Source organism: Hippoglossus stenolepis, chromosome 21, assembly GCF_022539355.2.
Source record: "Hippoglossus stenolepis isolate QCI-W04-F060 chromosome 21, HSTE1.2, whole genome shotgun sequence".
In the NCBI taxonomy this organism is placed as follows: domain Eukaryota; kingdom Metazoa; phylum Chordata; class Actinopteri; order Pleuronectiformes; family Pleuronectidae; genus Hippoglossus; species Hippoglossus stenolepis.
The window spans coordinates 14,391,399-14,410,917 of NC_061503.1; the positions used below are offsets into that span (position 1 = coordinate 14,391,399).

The 19,519-nt window shown below is 43.1% G+C and overlaps 2 protein-coding genes across 5 annotated transcripts in view; one reads left to right on the forward strand and one right to left on the reverse strand.

Annotated features, from left to right (window-relative positions):
• The window catches only part of afap1l2 (actin filament associated protein 1-like 2), a 34,569-nt gene extending 25,596 nt beyond the window's left edge, over nt 1-8,973 (reverse strand). For 2 of the 4 annotated variants that reach the window (XM_035145378.2, XM_035145377.2), the window contains exon 1: nt 8,737-8,973. In XM_035145378.2, the coding sequence (XP_035001269.1) occupies nt 8,737-8,752 (16 nt within the window). In that variant the 5' untranslated portion in view covers nt 8,753-8,973. The remainder of the gene's footprint in view (nt 1-8,736) is intronic. The other 2 variants (XM_047338262.1, XM_035145379.2) reach the window with 1 other exon arrangement.
• Nucleotides 8,974-15,938: 6,965 nt separating this feature from the next.
• atrnl1b (attractin-like 1b) overlaps nt 15,939-19,519 on the forward strand; it is a 54,467-nt gene continuing 50,886 nt past the window's right edge. The window contains exon 1 of the mRNA XM_035145556.2: nt 15,939-17,044. Coding sequence (XP_035001447.2) covers nt 16,800-17,044 — 245 coding nt within the window. The 5' untranslated portion in view covers nt 15,939-16,799. The remainder of the gene's footprint in view (nt 17,045-19,519) is intronic.

The following is a 19,519-nucleotide window of genomic DNA, read 5'->3' on the forward strand; positions in this document are numbered from 1 at the left end:
AAACTGTTTTAATATCAATTATGCACAAATGGTATATGTGTGGTTGTAAATCAGAATAGGAAGCTCTCAAATCTCCTGGTCTTTTCAAGTTGACATCTTTTTCATCTTGAGTTATTTGTATTTTCACAGTTTCTCGTCCGTCGCTTGTTAGAAACATTTAAGGACATTTTCCTGCTCTTTTGTCACATGGGACACTCGGACACTTTCTGGATATTTTACAAGGGGACTCGGAGGAAAAGATTCAGGAAAATATCTGGAGCACCTGACTCAGAAATTTGCATTCTCACATACTATGGAAAATTTCAGGAAAAGGTTCGGACTTTCGGGGCATTCAGTGAGGAGAAGGAATTTAACTTGAGTCCTTCCCTCCCTTCTTCAAGTTAAATCTGAACAAATCTTCGGCGGAACAAGGGGGTCTTGTCAGGATCCTGGCAGCAGCATTTCCTGCTCCGAGAGACTTGAGGTTCTGCATCACCACTGACAGGCCGCCTCTGAGAGGAGACGAGCCCTGCAGGCATTTCATCTTATCAAACTAACGAGGCAGACATGGCCTCTCGTTCCGGTCAGATTGCGTCCAGGTTAAATGCGGTTGCTGGGACACTGCTGCTGCTTGGCGGGATCGGTCTATAAAGTTACTACCCCATCACGATATACTCGTTCAGAGAAATAATGCGTGTCTGGAGCTACATTTCAGCCCCGAAATAGAGACAAGAAGCAAAATAAAAGACCAAGTATGAGACTTAAGAGCATTTAAAGGCCATTGGGACACCACAAGCCACCACAGCAGCTTCAGCGTGCCTTGTCAGAAGCGTTCTAAGAAGGATATGACAGCTTTCCTCCCCTTTTCTCGGTATATGGTGGTAAAGTCAGACGTCTCTCTTGTACTCGGTTGAGTTTTGAACTGATACCCTGGGACTGTCACTGTGAGAAATGTCGCATATTTTCTAAATTCACCATCAAGTTGTCACCCACTTCCTCTAAAAGGCAGAAACATCCCCAAATCTTTATGAATTTATCCTCCCTCGCTATTTAACTTTTCCTCACATGTGAATTAAACTTTCATGTGTTGATCGTCTCATCGGTGCTTCGCCCCCTCCACATCCGTCCTACTTTCAAAACAGCTCCTCAAATCCCGAACTTATCAATTCACGCTCCAGGACATATCAAGTTTTTCACTGATGCAATATTTCTGATGCTTTTTAAGCACTTTTATAGCTTTGATCAGTGTTGGAGGGGGAACAAGTCAAATGGGTGGAGGGTTAAAGAAAACAAAAAGCAAGATGAAATGTGAAATTTTAGCCTAATATTGCTTCCATCCGATGATGCAATAAAGGCGGCTGAAATGTAAGCTGGCCGACTTGCTTGTTCAGCTGGGAGCTGCTGGTTGAGGTCTGTTTGGGACACTTCCTCTACCCTCTGAATCACAGTCATATTTTGGGATGTGGTGCAGATGTCGAAAATAGTCACAGATGTGCTCACAAGGTTTTTCTTCACGTCCAGTGAGTGAATGCTGCACTTGTTGAGCTTTTATATAATAGCTTCTGTCAGTCGGTCTGGTATATCTACACAAACGTAATTTCTTCTGTGCTCCTGTGCTCCTGTGCATACATCCACTCATACTTTCATTCAAAGTCCTCATGAAGTCATTCTCCAGGTCCTGAGCCCAGTGGACGCAGAAAGCTTGGCTGCAGGGGAAGAGCATCACGGATACAGATGTGGCCAGAAAACTTCTCCTGACTAATTCTGTGACTACTTTTCCGACTTTTACCGCCAACCTCCTTGTGTTGATGACGTTTCTAACAAAACTAAAAGAAGCTTAAATTATTTAAAATTCTCAGGATGAAACGTACAAGATGCTAACGAAGATGTCAGCTTGAAAGACGATGAGATTTGAGAGCTTTTGGTGATAAGAGCCGACGCCAACCTCCTGATGCGTTCTTCATATGTGAAAGACAAACTCTAAAAAATGTCTGGTCACGACATTTTTCCATTGGCATTGATGAGTTCACACACAAACCCTTAAGCATCATATCCCCACACTGTGTTCTTGTTTTACATGATTGAGTAATAACAGGACATTAAATCAGCCTTAACTCTCTTGGCCAGATGAAAAACCATCTTCTCCTGTGCATTCTGTAAATTCGTAAAACCTTCCAGCACAACTATCCCCATTACTCTGGATGAAGAGCAATTGGCAGTGTGATATAAGCTATGTGGCTCCCTCGCGAAACTAAATGAACTGGCAAATGGACTGAAGTTATTGTATATAGTGCTTTTCAAGTCCGAGCGACCATTCAAAGGTGCTTTACACCCACTCGCCCATTCACACAGCGCTACTATGTGCTGCGCTTTTTCTATTCACATTCTATCCACACATTCACTGTGACATTCACTTTCAATGTGAATGCCCCAAGTACACTTTGGCACGCAGACTGGAGAAGCTGACTGGGATCAAACCACTCTTGTTCAGGCTAGTGGACGACCCACTGTACCTCCTGAGCCACTTGCAGCAGTTTGAGGTGGATTGTTGTTTAGTTTTGCAAACACACTTGACATCTCTACCAATTGTATAGTTGGGGTTGATAAATACTATATGAGATTTTTGTAAATGAATAGAGGAACTTAAATAATTCCATTTAAAAAGAAAATGGAATTATTTGTTAGATGAACTAAAGTCAAATGATACCTGTAACTGAGACTATTTTTATCGTGTGACTGACACAGAGACAACTACACTTAAAGGGAAGTGCTGGCAATAAGGAGAATTGGAACCAGTGACCAACAGCATGAGAATGAAAGGTTTGGATGCCACAGATTCAAGGTGCTTCTGCTTCAGGAGACCATAAAAAACCCACGCCAAACTTTCAGGGGAAAAAACCCACGCATGACACTGAGCGTCAGTTTCAATGTTCACAAGACGAGGAAGGAGCCATTTATGATTGGTTTGTTCCAGCCTGGCCCTGTTCTGGTGAGAGTAGCTGATAAGTGGCTGATGGCAGCGCCTGAATAACGCGTCAGGCATCAGCTTGATTGGTGTTTGTGCTGTATTGGCAGGCGCTGTTTGTCTGTCCCCCTGCAGCATGCTGCGGGTTCAGCTGTGGGCCAGGGGCTGAGTGGCCATGCATGGATTAATCCAAGCTGTGTTTTGGTGTTATTGCCATAGAAACCTGAACAGAAAAAGTTGAGTTGACGACTTCAGAAGAAGGGTCCGCCTGTGTCTGATGGAGGAACTCTGGTGGTGACAAAAGTTGGAAGGGAAAAGTATAGGAAGAAAGCAAGATAAGAGATTGAACATTTAAGAGTAAATGAGTAAGTCAAATAATACTGCAAATATATCCAGGGCAAACAAAGTGTTCTTTACAGAATTTATCTGGTGGAAGCAAATTAAAGCTCATATATTGTAGAAGTGAGATTTACATGTCTTTTCTGACTACAAAGCAGATTATGGGGATATAGAAATACTGTGCAACTATCACCTTTAACTCTGTGGTAGGAACAAGCTTTCGTCTGACCAAGGCTGAATCCTCATCATAATCTGCTGGTTTAAAAACCACAGCAGCTCGTTGCAGTATTTTTTTAAATGTCTTCAAACAGAGAACAGGAACTAATCACTGAAAACAATAGGTTTGGTTGAAATGAAAATCCACAGACTTGTCATAATGAACTACTGTAATGTAGTGTTATGATTGGCAGATTAAAAGAAATAAAAAATAAGCTTGAGGCGCGCTGCCATGGCACGATTAAATATTAACAAAGTTTGAGCAATAATTAAAGTCATTAAAAGGGAGACACCGTGAAAGGAAACATGAGAATCAATGTCATATGAGGGAAAAGATAAAAGAAAATGAAGGAATAGGATTAAAAAAGAATAGAAAGAGTTTGATGGCAGAGTTACAGCGAATGTTAAAACACTAGCACTAGTCATACTAGTGCGATTTATCCAAAAATGCTGAGCCACCTTAGGGTTTAAACTCCTACAATGGTGCAAATACTGTAGTTCGCTACTCTCAAGTTTCTCCTTTTTCATCATCCCTCTGCCAAGACAATTGATTCTTGCCTTTATTCATCTCACGCTTCATCTTTCCCAACCCCTTTTTCTTTTTTTCCCCCAGTCTTTCTTTAGATCTGTGCTGCGTCAGTTACACTGAGTATTACAGCGAGGCCCTTGGAGAAATCCGGCAGGTTTTTTTAATAGCCTAAACATGCTAATGGGCTCTAAAATCCAAGTAAATCTTCAGCAACTTTGTCTTGATTAGGATGCAGCGCATGCTACTGTAGTCCCTGCAGCGCAGACTAAAGCTGGAGGTTTAACACTAGAGGCAGGAAGTGTGTGTGTGTGTGTGTGTGTGTGTGTGTGTGTGTGGCACCAAGGTCAGAGATGAAGGAAGTGAGAAAAGGAGCTATGTGTCACTGTTGGTCCACAAAAAGACTTTTACAAATATGATAGAGATGCTTTAGAGACACTGTCGTCAAACTTGAAAGTCTGATATTAATGTGGTTCAGTGATATTTTCATCCTTCTCTATTAACTTTTTGTTTTCAACCACACAATTCAACACAATTTGTGTGACAGTTGCAAATGCACTGGAATGTTAACAGTGATGAGGAAAAACATTAGATGACAGTTGCCGGACAAAACTTTTCTTGATGATGTCAAACGGTGACACAAATGGAAAGTGAAAGTTTAAGGTATCATCTCTTAAAGCTGCTCCGATCAGTTTTTCTAACTTAAGATTGATGAACCCACATTTTCTTTTTACAAACTACACAGTTTCCCTCAGCCTTCAGTTTTTGAGGCTCGTTATCGTTTTGATTTGACTGTATATCAAGATGGACGCCGCATCTCCACTTCCTTCCACAGTACAAAAATCAGGCCAAAATATGCCAAATAGAGGTGCTGCCATCTTGGCGACGTTTAACCCGTACTGCAAGCAGACACCAGGGGGCGATCAAGATGTTTTGGCTTCACTTCAGGGAAGCTGTCATTCCATCTTTATATAGTGTCAACGCAATATGTCAATGTTATGTTTACAACTTTTTGTGCTGCCCCCAAGTTGCTAAAAAAACAAGTAATACAAGTTTAAAGATATTTTTACACCCAGAAAAAGTCTATATCCAAATAAGTAAACTCTGTAAGCTACCAAACTTCCTATCTATCTGCTTTGCCAGGGATATGACAGCAGCATTGTGACTCAACACCCGTCGTTCCAAAACACACAACTTTTTCCCACAAACACACACAGAGACGAAGAAGCTGTCAGCCTCGGGCCATGAGGCAGAGGAGGCTCGGTGTGGTTCCACCTTGCCTTCATCTCTCCTTCAATCTGCCTCTCCTGACTTCCCCCCAAAAAACATTTCCTCTCTCCACAGGACCCCACCGACAGTCAAAGACATCGCCCCGTCCTCCAGGTGCTCTGAGGTGTGTGAGGTGCATACATCACTCTCTGGATTAACTATCAGCCATTCGTGGTTAAAATGAAGCTTTACAAGGCACCACGGCGTCGGCTTGATGAGAAAGAGAGCGACAGACAAGAAGCAGCTGCTGACAAATGAAAACTAACTAGCAACGCCGCCTCAGAGTCACCCACATGAAAGCTTCTGTGCTTAGTTATTAACCCACAGATAAGTGGCTGCAGGGAGAGTGAGAGCTCGAGAGTGTGCACGTGTGCACGATAACACGTGTACAGGCTCCTGGTCTCTTGTTCTAAGCACCTATTCCTTTCTGGTACCTGCTGCGAAGAAAAAAAAACCCCCACACACAATACAGGTCTGATCCAGAACTTCTGCATCCAATAAACAAAGCAGCGTTTGATGTGTTTAAAATGAACCAGAGCAAAACCCAGAGGGTGAAAATGGCCAAACTCGCACTGAGCCCCCCCACCCTCCCCACTGCCACAGAGCAGGAAGACCGTCTTTCTTTTCATCATTTTTATAGCCCGGTCGAGCTTCCTGAATTACCCGCACTCCACTCGCTCCCCGTTGGCAAGCAAAGCCCGTGACACACACACAAATACGAGCGGACCGGCAGACCCCATGCCAGCCCTGATGGCTACATCTAAGCCTGCCTCTGCTGAGCTTACGGGAGGTGAAACCCACTAAACCCACTGACTCCGTCACCTTGTCATCCTGCCACAGAGGAGTCCCTTTAAAACTCAACTGATACCGGGACACAGGGAACAGTTAAAGAACACGCATAAACATGTTAAAGGAGAAAAATTGCAATATCTTCCGCCATTCATCAGAGCCCGACGACTTTCACACTGTACAGTAGTTGCTTGTGTCTCAGCTGAATGATCCACTCATTCCAAAAAGCGTCCGTCAATACGCTGGTCGGACGTCTGTCGGCCTTCATTTGTCTTGCATTATATTTTGCCAGTGATCACAGAATCGGAGCATTGTTGGAGGAGGCGGCCGACGCTGGAGGCAAGAAGAGGAGCCACCATCACAGACGCCTTTGCTTTTCGGGGTGAAGCACAGCTGCAGAGAGAGTGAGGCCAGCACAGTAAACCCAACATGGACTTACCCAGAAACTGATGGGCTCTATAACGAAATAACATGGAAAACAAGGGGTCGACGAGGAAAGGAAGATAATAACTACCAGAGAGTATCATGCAAAAGCTACAACATGATTATTAAACAATTAGGCTGAAGCCTTAGCATGTGGACTGTGATTGGATGACCCAATACAAAGTGACCTGTGGGTCAACAACTGCATGAAACGATACTCAGAAATGTCCGATCACGGCCCACTCAAACTAAACACAGCTTCAGGCGGTTTCACTCATTTGATCCTCGTCTCTGGCAGAAGGTGTGAGAATAAGTCTGACTGGAGATGCGGAGGAGTTTCTCTGGAATGAAACCTGCATGAGCTCAGGTCGGAGAAGCACAGAGGCAGATCCAGAATACTAAACAATGCCTTTCCTTGTCACTGGCCTCGCTGAAGTTTCCCAGGTTTCCCTTTACCGTACCCCCCTCCTCTGACTGCCTGTGGCTGTCAGTATCTAATTCAGTGTCCTGGTGCTGCTGCATTGAGCTGCCAACAGAGTACACCACAGCCCATATTTCAGCCGAGCTCACACCAGCTCCATCTCTGTGATGAAGGTTCCATCACACAATCTGCCCTCAGCCGTTCTTTTCTCTAATGACGTCCTCACTGCTCAGGATGTCACCGGTTTCTGGTTGAGGCTTGTCGATGTTAAGATGAGACATGTCAATGTTATGTTTCATGTTTCCAGAGATATTCTGCATGAATAGGATTGCAGTTATGGATTAAATGATAACAGGTTTCACAATTTACCGCAGTAGAATTCCCAGACAGTTGGTTGTACCGTCTCAATCTTTAATTAACGTAATCACCATGGTTATTTGGTTCATATTGTCGTCATTATCACTTTTTTTGAACAATATAGCGATAACTCTGATATCTCTAGTTGCAGTTAATAATTATTTTCATTATCGATTGATTTATAATCACAGTTTCTCAGAACAATTTCAAATCACTTGTTTTGTCCAACCAACAAAACAAACACAAAGATTCACAGGGATATGATAGAGGAACGCACATTGTGAACAGAGCCATGGCTTGATATATTTTCTCGGAAACGGACTCAGTTAAATAAATCAGTTCTCAAAATGTGTGTCTGGTCAATTGTTTCAGTTACCAATTCCCTCACAGAGAACACCTCTGTGTCTGGCTGCTCGCACCACTGGCTGTTTACCCTGTCGGAGCGTGGGAGTAAACAGACTAGCATTTCCAGTCAGCCAGAGAAGGGGAATGTTTGCATCAAGATTGGTGTCTCCACTTTGACTGACAGCCATTGTTTTCAACCCGACGCGTTGCTTCACCTAGGCTGTGGAAGCTGGGGTGGGGTGCACGGCTGAGAGCAAAGAGCTGAGACCTGATTGCCCACATTGTCACGTTTCTCCCATCAGCACTGAGCTCCAAACATAACTCCCCTCCCCTCTAACTAGCCTCTGTGCAAAATGTTTTCTTTGACAGCTCAGACGGCGAGGTGCGTAAATCCCAACACCCAATCATTCTGCTGACTAATTTCAACATTTGGACTCAAGCGCTTTTGTCCACACGCCAAGCCGGAAGTATTAAACGGCCTTGTTCATCCCTCATGGACAAATAACCACAGGAATTCGAGGAATGCTCTGAGAACAATGTTGCTGCTATTGGAAATCATCAGTGGCAGCAGTGTAAACTGCTTTACAGCATGAGGAAGAGGCCGGTAGGAAGAGGACAAACATCTTATCTGCTTGATGGAAGTGAGGTGCATTCAACTCATTCAAGCAGTTTCGGTTTGAGTGTGAGGAGTCACAGGCAGCTTCCCCTGACAGGTCAGTCTGTCTAACAAGGCTCTATGGCTCCTTAATAATCAATATCAAGAGCAGGCAACCAAACTTTAAAGCCATTATATGTGAAACAATGTTTCCTGACAGCACAAATCACAAAAATAAAATGATGAGACCATGTGGATGTATTTTAATGCTTCAGTGGTGGTGTCACCAAAACAAAAACTCCAAACATCTGGCAGCTGGCAACATGAAAAATGAGTCAAATGCATCCAATAATATTCAATGTCCTTTGATGACCCGTATGTCATCTGGATGTAGCAGGATTTAGGCGCATTTTTAACCAGAATATCATTGTGTAAGTGTAAAGCAGTCATTTTCCACAGTGGGTTTATGCATTGGCTTAGAAGTTAAAAACAAAAACAAATCCTCCTCTTACCTTTGTGCTTCTCCATTCGCTCGCAGCGTGGGACAGTCACAGTTTTCACCTTCCAGTCCCTCGCTCTCCTCCGCGCATAAAACCCTCCGAACAACCTCCCCCCTCCAAAATAAAATAAAAAGTTTAAATAAAGTTTCTGAGTGCAGGCAACTGGTGCGGATTGCAGCTCCCGTTTCCTCCAGCAGCAGCAGCAGCAGTTCAGTGAGTGGACTCAGACACACTGAGATCAGATCTGACCACGGAACAACAGCGCTCCTCTTCCTCCTCCTCATCTGCAGCAGTGCCGCACCTCCTCCTCCTCCTCCTCCCTCCCTCCCTCCCTCCAGTGCTCAGCATCCACAACAGCTGATCAGCCGCTCCGCCGACCTCAGGACCCCCAGGTGTTTGTTCAGGGTCTCGAGACAAACTGTTTGACTTTTAACCACTAAAGAAGAAGTTGTCACACCGACTGACAGAGTTGGTTTTTTTCTTTTGTCAAAAGCCACTCACGTAATTACAGGGAACAGTCAACGGTATGGAAGCTCATTCCTGCCACTGTGTCAGAAAAACGTTTCGTCACTATAATGACAAACCTTCTCAAAATAATGAGTTTGTACCTCAAAATGGCAACTTAGTGTTTAAAAATTACGAGTAAGTATCTAAAAATAACAACTAAGTATTTAAAAATAATGACGTACTAACTCAAAATAATGAGTTATCTCAAAATAAAGAGTTATTATCTCAAAAGAATGACTTAACAACTCAAAAATAATGACTAAGCATCTAAAAATAAAAACTTAAAATCTAAAAATAATGACTTACTATTTCAAAATAATGACTGACTAGCTTTAAATTACTTTATTGAAAATACTGGCTTTAGGGCTACGATCTCAACATAAAGAACTCAAATTGCTACGTCATAATCTTGTCTCATTATTTCAGCTAATTTCCTAAAAATGTTGCGACTTACTATATTTCATAGCTTTGTTTAAGTTTTTTTTCATTTCACAGGCGGGATTGAGCTTCCAAACTTAGAGGCATAAATTAACACAAATTTCTGGAATCTGTCTAGTGTTTAGAAACGTTTTGTTTCCTGTTATAAACCCATAATTCATTTTTATAAAGTAACAAAGTCTCTGAATTTTAAGACTTACAAAATCAACCCCATGGGGGAAAAAATCTGAAACAGAGGAAATGATGCCTGAGGACAAAACTGTTAACATGGGAGGTTATTCGATATTGAGAATATTGTTTGTTTGTTAAAAAAAAGACTGTTCTGTGCTTCTGCAGCCACTACCAATAGAAAAGTGAACATTCCTGCAGCAGCCGTGGGAAGAACCGTGGAGGAATGGGAGGAATGTCAAACGGAGTTAACATAACACACTCCGGGGGATGATTAAAATGCATGGAGTGTTTTGTATTTAACCTCTTGATTAATGATTTACTTCATTTCACGCTGCAGCTCAGGCTATAAGGACGAGTACGTGGTTGAGTAGAAGTAAAATGCAAAACCATTCACCAGAGAGCCACTTGGCCGAGGTTTGCACCGTTCAAATCCAAGATACACAGAGTGCAGTTAAAGTGCGGGTGGTGCTGGTTGATGGTGCACTTCTCAGCAGACGGGAGGATGAGGTGGACACTTTCTAAAGGAAATTTTCTCTCTCAGGCAGGATCCTCTTGATGTGTAATTCTTTAAATTAAAGAAACTTTAAATTGCTTGCCTTAATATAATTTTTGAGTATTTACTTAAACTAACTTTATGAAGCTTCAGGGGTAAAGTTGGCCTACATACACAATTCAAGGTGGCGAAACACTAAATATCAAGTTCGATGAGTGCACCAAAGTTTAAAAAACAGGGTCTACACAACAATTGTGCAGGGGGTTTCTTCTACATGTTAAACCATCTTTTCAGTTTTCCTCATGTGACATGACGTCCTAAAGGTGAGTTTGTTGATTTGTAATTTGTTGAGGCTTGTTGACAAACAGGCAACAACTCTACACAATGATCCAGTTCAACAAATGTTACGAATTATTTTGTATGTTATATATATATATATATATATATATCTGTGTGAACATGAGCTATAAAAGCCACAAATTCCATTGGATATTTTCTCATGTGAAACTACAGTGTTGTGGGTCAGTTTGAACTCAGAGTGATTTGTGCGTTTTTGAAGTAACTCAAGAAAAGTGTTTATAATGGAAAGTTTCAATGGTGTAAATCTTAGTATCAGACCAGGTTTACATATATCTCTCTGGACTGTATTTTCCTATATTAACATTATAAAGTTTGTAATGTAAATACGTGCACGCACCCTTCAGTTTGTTCTTCGTCTTATAATAATAAAAAAAGTGTCAAAATAATAGGAACACCTACACTGGTCGCAGGGCCGCAGGAATCAATCCCAGCTGCAGGAGGAAGAGGAGAACACGCAAACCCAGCCAAACCACAATTTGGAACCAGAACCGTGCCGTCCACTAAAGATAAAGTGTAAAGAAAAAAAGAAAAACCAACAAGACTTGCGAGTACAGTAAATCACAACCAGAGACGAAAACAGACAAGAGAGATGAGAATCAATAAAAGGCTGGCACACAAACACGGAGCTTTGAGATGCACGCTGACAAGAATCAGCTGAGTTTGCACCATTCTCTCTCTTTCGGGCTATTTCAAAACCAACAGGCGAACCGCAGCAAACACTCGAAGCTTATTTGATCAGATTTGAATGGAGGACATGCAGAAACCCTTATTCTTAAGTCCACAGGCATCCCTTTTGGATTTACTGGGCTCAACACTTCACAAATATTCACGGGACCTTAGCGAAAGTTCAAGCGGCTTCATTTGAAACTTAAATCGTTCAGCCAGTGAAGCCAATAATGTGAGGCCTCAAAGGTGCATTTTAAATCATCCATCAAGTCCTTAGAGCTGCGTTGTGATTTGTTAGACTGACGTAGCCGTTTCAGCTCGTACAATCCAAGTCAGCTGGTAAGTGTTGAATGTGCTCATGGTTTCTAAGTTTGTGTGGAGTTGTGTGTTCGTGAGAGCGAGATGGAATCATCGGGTTATTCTGCTTTGCCACAGAGGAAGTGTGTGTTTTTATTACTCGCCTCATTCAGCAGTTGGGTCGCTCAGCTGTTTCATCAAACATCTTAAATAAGTGAAAACATTTTTAAAAGCAAAGCGTTAGTGTTTTCCAAGTGATGGTGCAGCCCTGCAGCGATGTTGAGCTGACTCAGGTTCTTCATTCTGAAGAAACGTCTGGTTTTTCTAACAAACGCTGACGCAAGATTTACAGCCGGCAGCCGTACGGTTCCTTTAGGCCTCCGATGTTTAGGTTATAAGCTCTTTGTTTGCCCTGCGGTTTCAGAAAAGAAGCGATTATCGTGGGATTATGACGGCATTTTTACTTACAGGCTAAATACATAAAGCCTGTTATTGCTGTTTTTATCAGTGGATGGACTTGTCCTCGCGTGACCCCGGTGAGCTGCAGGAAAAAGTTAGTGGGAGAACCGTGAAAGCCAAAGCTTCCAAAGCCTTAATATTTTCTTTTTGTTTTGCATGAATTCAAAAGAAAAGTTGCACTTGAGCAAATCTTTTCACTTTCCTTTTGAGCAACCACATTGTAACCATACTTATTCTGTCCTTGGCCTTGAACTTGTGATTATTAGTCTGAATCTTCACCTCGGTAATTAGTCAACAGATGATGTCACTTTTTCTCTCTCGACTCAATCATAAGGCCTTGAGTGAATGGTGAAAGTACGAAGGTGAGTCAGGCATGATGGGTCAGCATGAATTGGAAACAGGGGTGGTCCGGCCTTTCTCTCCTCCACACCAGCAGAAAAACTGCCTTGTTAATCCAACAGGGGAATTCCTATTGTGCAGCAGAGCTCTGGAAGCCCCTGGCTGTACGGGAGGTTTCAGGTCCTTCGGATTCGGACTCAGATGATTTATAATCCCCTTGATTGTCCTTGTATGTGAGGCATTTGTATGTAGGTGTGGTGCAAGAGAGCTAAAAGTTAATAATGTGGTCAGACAGACACTTGAACTTTAATAGAGTGCATTTCTGGAGTCAAAGGTGCAACTGTAGACCGGGCTTCTCTCTTCTCCTTCTTCTTCTTCTGCTGCTGATCGGAGCACAAAGAGCATTCCTCCGCTGTGAATCAGAGGACAAAGGTCACTGACTCAAACTCAAATTAGCACTGGACCTTCTTTGATTCAGGGGCCTCTCCCATGTTTGCACACACACATGCAGACGCAGCGCACCCTGAAAAGAGACCCCCCATTTCTCTAGGTATTTTCATCTCGCATCGTCTCAACCACCTCTCGTGTCTGGGAATTTCCAGAGAAAGTCAGATCCACAGATTTCTGCTGTACCTCCCTGTTGTTTTAAGAACAGTCAGACCAAGAATGCAGAGGGCACTGCCTCCAGACACACTGCACTTTGTGAAGATGGTGCCTGTTTTCCCTGCACCGCTGAGGTGTGCGCACCTGACTAAACGCCAACAGGCTCTCCCGTGGCTTAAGTGGGGGAGTGTTAAGTCATAGCTCAATAATATTGTTTTTAGTTGGTGTGTGATCAGGTTCACGGTAACCTCTGTGGAAAATAAACAGTGGCTCTTCAGATTTCAAAATGTGTGCAGATGACTCATCTGAAGGCTGAGAAAATGTGGAGGTAATACTGTTTTCTCCACAGTTGAAATCTTGCCTGCAAGGTAGGTTTTGTTTCGGGAACACTGAGAGGAGCCGAGAGGAGCCGAGAGGTATTCAAATGATTCACAAAATAAACTATATCTTAGTTTGATGCTTTCAAAATTATTAGAGTCTGACTTGCAACAACCAAAGACAACAGATATAGTTTTTTTGTAAATATTAAGATTCATATTTTAATTCAATTGAGCTGCGTCAGTTTCAGATTTCTCAGTTTTGCACAACTCACTCCACTTCCTCCCACTGTCCAGAAATGAAGCCAAAATATTCTGGATACCATCTTGCACCAAAGACATGATGTCTGCACTGAAGCAACTGGGCAGATGGAGCCACGGCAGCAAGGTCCAACATAATTTTTCCAACATCCAATAAATCTTTCACTAATTAAAAGCAGAACATACCAGAAAATGCAATTGGACATACATTAGTTGGATAAGAACAACCTAAAATTACAGAAACCATCTTTTGGAGAAATGTGTTTCACGTTTACTTTGACTTTTTAGTTTGGTCTATATGTACGTCCCATCCACCAACATGGAGGAAGCTGGGTTCATTAGCTATACTGCAGCCAGCCACCAGGGGGCAATCGAGATGCTTTGGGAGTTGTCATGTTGTTCATCTTTATTTACAGTCTATGGCACAACTCTGTTATTATTTCTAAGCTGACAATTGTAATAAGTTTTTAGTTCGTTGTGCCTAAAACCACAAACTCCCTGAGATCATATTTTCATATTAATACTGAGGATGAAACCTCCACAGTCACGACAGAAACTGGTTAAATACCATGAGACTGAAATTCTGTCTGTAGCCTTCAGTCTCTCATTTGTGCACCTAAGCCTTACTGCTGCTGTGCAATACTGCCACCTGCAGGTGTAGAGGTGAAAATGTGTACAGCTCATGTTTAAAAATATGACACAAAGCACATTGACGTCACATTCACACTTTCACTTGTCAGGGGTGATTTCAGCTGTTTTAAACCACGACAATTGTCTCAGAACTTGAGAGCAAATCAGTCCAGCTGAAGATGCCAGGCTCCATCTTACAGAGTATCCCACGGTCCATGGTGGATGCATCATCACCTCCTGCACGATAGACACAAATGGATTTCTCTCAGCTATATCACACAGTTGCCTACATCATCAAAACCAACACTTGATCAGACTCCTCATCTCGAAGCACGATGAGGAGTGCTCTCTCAGAGACGTACTCCGTCTGATGTTGGAGGTCAATTACGATTGAGCCTCCTCATAAAAAGATAAATGAGACTTTATTAAAATGCCTCAATAACCCTTAGATCTTGTCACCGACATTTTCCCCCAACCATTAGTGCTGGTTATTAAAATTTCCTGAGATGTGCCATGACCTGATGTACGATAAGAACATCTTTGACCCGGCAGCACTTGTAACTCGAAACGCAGATGCAAAAGTTCAGCCTCTCTGCAATGGTTGAGTTCGGTAGGGGCAATTGTACATCTAAAATCGTCTCCTCCAAACTGAGCCGTGCTGAATTAATCATAGAGCCCCACTGACATCCACAGCTTTTTACCTCCCTCATCGTCAATTCAATTATGCACCATCGAGGGCCAAAAGTACAAGATGTATGAATATCACTTCAAACGTGGTGTAGTGTTGAACACCTGCATGCTTTTGATCCGTGACTGCACATAGAGGACCCTCAGAGTTTGAAACAACAGAGCCCATGTACAACAGAAACACGGCAGAGGTGCAATATGAGGAGATTTAGAGAAATGTGTGTGTGTGTGTGTGTGTGTGTGTGTGTGTGTGTACATGTATATGTACATATTTTAAATATTTTGTGTTAAAGTTCTTATTTCAGAAATGTTTATAAAAAAGGAAAAAAAAAAAATTATATTATTCATTCATCCATCCAGCGAGAGGCAGGCATACCCTGGGCAATATTTTATATTATATCATATTATATTTTAGAGACAGGATTGTGTAAAGGTGCAGGCTGCAAAAAATGTGTATGTATATCATAATAATGATCATTATACAAGATATCAATAATATATGTATATGTATATGTATATATGTAAATAAAAAAACATTATCATATCCATATATCCATACCACTTATACCCCTCTGGCGTTGATGGAGCTGGAGCCAATCCCAGTTTGTCCAGTTTGGGCTACTGTAAAAAACATGGCAGCCTCCGGAGAGCGGACTCCATGTAAATATAACGTATTTAAATATATTAAATACATTTTTTTTGGAAAGAAAACAACAATTTATACAATTTAGATAATGACACACTAGTGGGAAACATTACTGGGATTATTCTATATTTAGATTCTGCCATTAGATCCCTTTCACCTGAATCCTACACACACACACACACAGGCTTTTTAAAGGTCTTGACCCTCTATGCAAAGTGCCTGGAGATAACGTAACGGTTAATAAAAATTGAATTAAATCAGATTAAATCAGATTAAATCGAATTAAATGCCGCATTGGATGTGCGCGCTGCGCCTTTAACCGGAGCCCGCGCTCCAGTGCGCCTGCGCGGCCACTGTTTAGTTTTCTCGGACCTGAGGATCTGTGTGGAGCCGCTGCCTGTTCCTGTCACGCTTTGGATCCACCGTGGGGGGGTTTTCTACATTTTTACTTTCCACCGGAGACACCGGGACCCTTCCCCGCACACGTCCGCCCCGGAACACCGCATCTGGGGGCGCGTTAAAACTGCCCGTTCGGGACGATAAACAACAGCTCGGAGCGGTTGCTCAACGCCGCCGCCGCCGTCCCAGCTCCCACATCTCCCCCACATCCATGTTGACTGCCGCAGCCTCCGCGCTGGGCTCACGGCTGCCTGCGGCTCGACCCCTTTGTTTCCCCCGCGGACGGGGACCGGCATGAACCGGGACCGGCTTGCCGACGAGGACCGCCGCGTGTCACCGCGAACATCCCCGTGTGAGGGACTGTCGACGCGTTAAAATGGCTGCGTTCGGAGGAGAGCGGTGTTGAACCAGCGCAGCGACGCTTCCCAGCCAGATGCGGCGGAGAAGCTAACGCCACGGCTCCAGACAGTTAGCTCCTGCTTTAGCTTCTAATAGATGCTGTTCGCTGGCTTCGTCCACCAAGAGCCAGGGTGAAGGTGGTGGTGGTGCTGGTGGTGGTGGAGGAGGGGGGGATTCCTGCCACTTCTGATCTATGCAGCCGAGCTAACGTTGCCTTGTGTTAGCCATCTTCTCCAAAAAGCTGTACCAGGAGGCTTTAATGGGAGCACGCAGACCCCTTCCACGAACATGCAGGACTTCTTTGTTGTTGAAGTGATCCAGCCCGAGTAGCCGAGGAGGCTCTCTCCCTCGAATCAGACCCTAAAAGGCCCGTTGCCAGGTCTTTGACTCGGGGGGTGAAAACATGGATCCTGGGGGGACGTGTGAGACTCGACTCTTTCTTTTTGGAGCCGCCACCGGCTGCGATCTGCGGCGAGTCCACAGATACCTGGTGGTGTATGTGCTGTTCTGCTTCGTGCTGTCCACGCACGCCTCCCCGGCGAAACCGTGCGACAAGAACTGCCTGTCCGGGATATGCGTCAACGGAACCTGCGTCTGCGACCGAGGATGGATCGGGGACCAGTGTCAGCACTGCCAGGGCAGGTTCAAGTAAGTGGACGGACTGTGGTCAGGAAAGGGTCGTTGTGCAGAAGTTCGATTCCAGGAGCTGCTGCAGCGTCAGTGGAGATCAGTGGCACCCATCAGGAAGACCTGTGTGCACCCACAGGTTCCTGTTATCAATTTTAAATATGCACAGAAAAATAAGTGACAGTTGAACCAAGCTGAACTTTACGTTTGAAGCCTCTGCAGACAGTTTTGGTTTCCTACGTGACTTCTCTTTTACTTTTGAGATGGGCATTGTAGATTATGAGGATCGTAAACAAAACCACAGGGGGGACAAAGCCAAGAAAGAAAAAACAGATGTCACGTGATGATCTATTTCAATATCGCACACAGTACATCGCAATAATGATTGTGAAAGATCTGTTTCGTTGGTTAAATAATCCTCCATCTTTTATCGCAGTTTGTTTGACTTCATTTTGTCTAAACAAACTTGGGTTGAAAACTGGGAATAGGACACAGCTTTGGGGACTGGGAACAAAATACAATAAATTAGGCTTAATGTTAACTTTAGGGTAGTCCCCCCCCCCAGATAAATAGTATTGGGTGGAAAAAATAGCATCAAAGTTTCTCAAAACTTTACATAACTTTTAAAAAAAAAAGTCCACAACTGATTCAGTTTAGTATCATAACTCAAAAAAGCTGGGACAAGCATTTTTACTTGGTTCAGTGACTGAAATAATGAATCCTTTATCAGGATTGAGTTTTGTGACTTGACTATCAATGATTTATGATTTGGAAAGTTTCTAACTTAGCCTGTAGCCTCCCTCAGTTAGTTGTTAGCAGTGTATCTAAATTCCGTGGAGATATATGGTGGTGGGGTGCAAAAGTCTGAAAGAGGTCTTAAAGTTTTGTGAGGATTCACCCGACACCTGATGCTCGATTCCTCCTGAATTTACGGTCGATTTTTCACGTGACATTCTCTCCCACACAAACAGAGAAAGTGATTCACTATATTTCAGCGGGTGAGCAAGTGAACGAGAGCTGTTACCTTCCACAATCCAATCTGCACATGTCAGCGTGGTGCAGACGACCAAGACTCTACCAATGTTCTTTCATATTAGAATTCACAACGACGGCAAATGAAACCCCTCAACAAATGAATTCCTGTTGTGAGAGAGAGAGGAGCTCACGCTGGCACCGGGGAAACATCTGCAGTCAGTTAATTTTTACCCTGAACCTTATGTGGTGTAATAGTTCCTGGGTGTTGTTCCTAAATTTGGACAATATGCCTGCTGGTCAGCACAAGTGGAATGACGTGGGTGACTCTGAAAAAATGCAACAACAAACTAAAAGCCGGAAAGAAAATTGGTAGAACTGAAAGGTAAAGTAAACAGTGGGATGTAACCAACCAAAGAATAAAGGTTCAAACTTGGAAACAAATAATAATCATATTCGTCATCATCTGGATTGTGACTCTTGACAACAGCATCTCGCGGCCTTTCAGAACACCTGAGGTGCACTTTGTGGTTTTAGAAGTGCTATGATCACAGTAATTAAGGTTTTGTGTAGGTTGTCATCAGCCATGTCGTCAGGAAATAACCTCCCCTCACCTCAAGACAACCGACTGAAATGTGAGACTGTGACTCCAAGTGTTTCTGCAGTCAGTGGAACACAGACTAAACCCATGTTAATGCAAGCTCAAATAGAACAGCTCTCAGTAGATGAGACACCACTGCCGAGGCTCAGCAGTTTCCTTAAATTCAATCTAGACGCATCAAATTTCACATACTCATAGAAATCAGTCCCCCAAATGTGCATGATTTTTTTTTCCCCATTAAGAGACATGAACTGTTCCCAGGGAAATTGGTGAACACTTCAAATAAAGTTCTGTCTTGCATCTTTAAAGAAAGTGGGGAAAGAAATCCTGGATCTGCCTTCTGATCCGGATCCGCACCAAAATTTACCGGTTGCTTCCCTTACTCACACACATCCTTTCACCAAGTTTCATGGAAATCCAACATCTAGTTTTTGTGTAATGCTGCCAAATAACAGACAAACAAACACAACCTCCTTGGTGGAGGTAATAACACATTGCTGCCCGGCACCACAGACGAGATGTCAGCCTACCTCCATAACAATCGTGAACTCCTGTCCTAAAGGTACAATCATGAATTTTGTGTCTCGAGTTGGAGCATCACAGTGACGTGGGATGGCAGAAACACAGTCTTGATACGTCTCTCGCGCAGGATAGTATTTCCCTGCAAAAGTCCAAAGTGCAGCATGAAAAATTCATCATTCTTCTGAAACTCATTGCCGGCCTCATTGTGCTAATTGTTCACACTCGGTTGGTCAGCACAACACAAAGCTAACTGTAGTCACTGTAACTAGACAAAGCATAAAGACTGTCAATCAGATACACATCAAGCGTAATGTAGTGGATGCTTTTCCAATGTGAGTAGTAAACAGAGAAAACTATAATATTTGACGTACATGTCGAGAGTGAACACTATCACATGCATG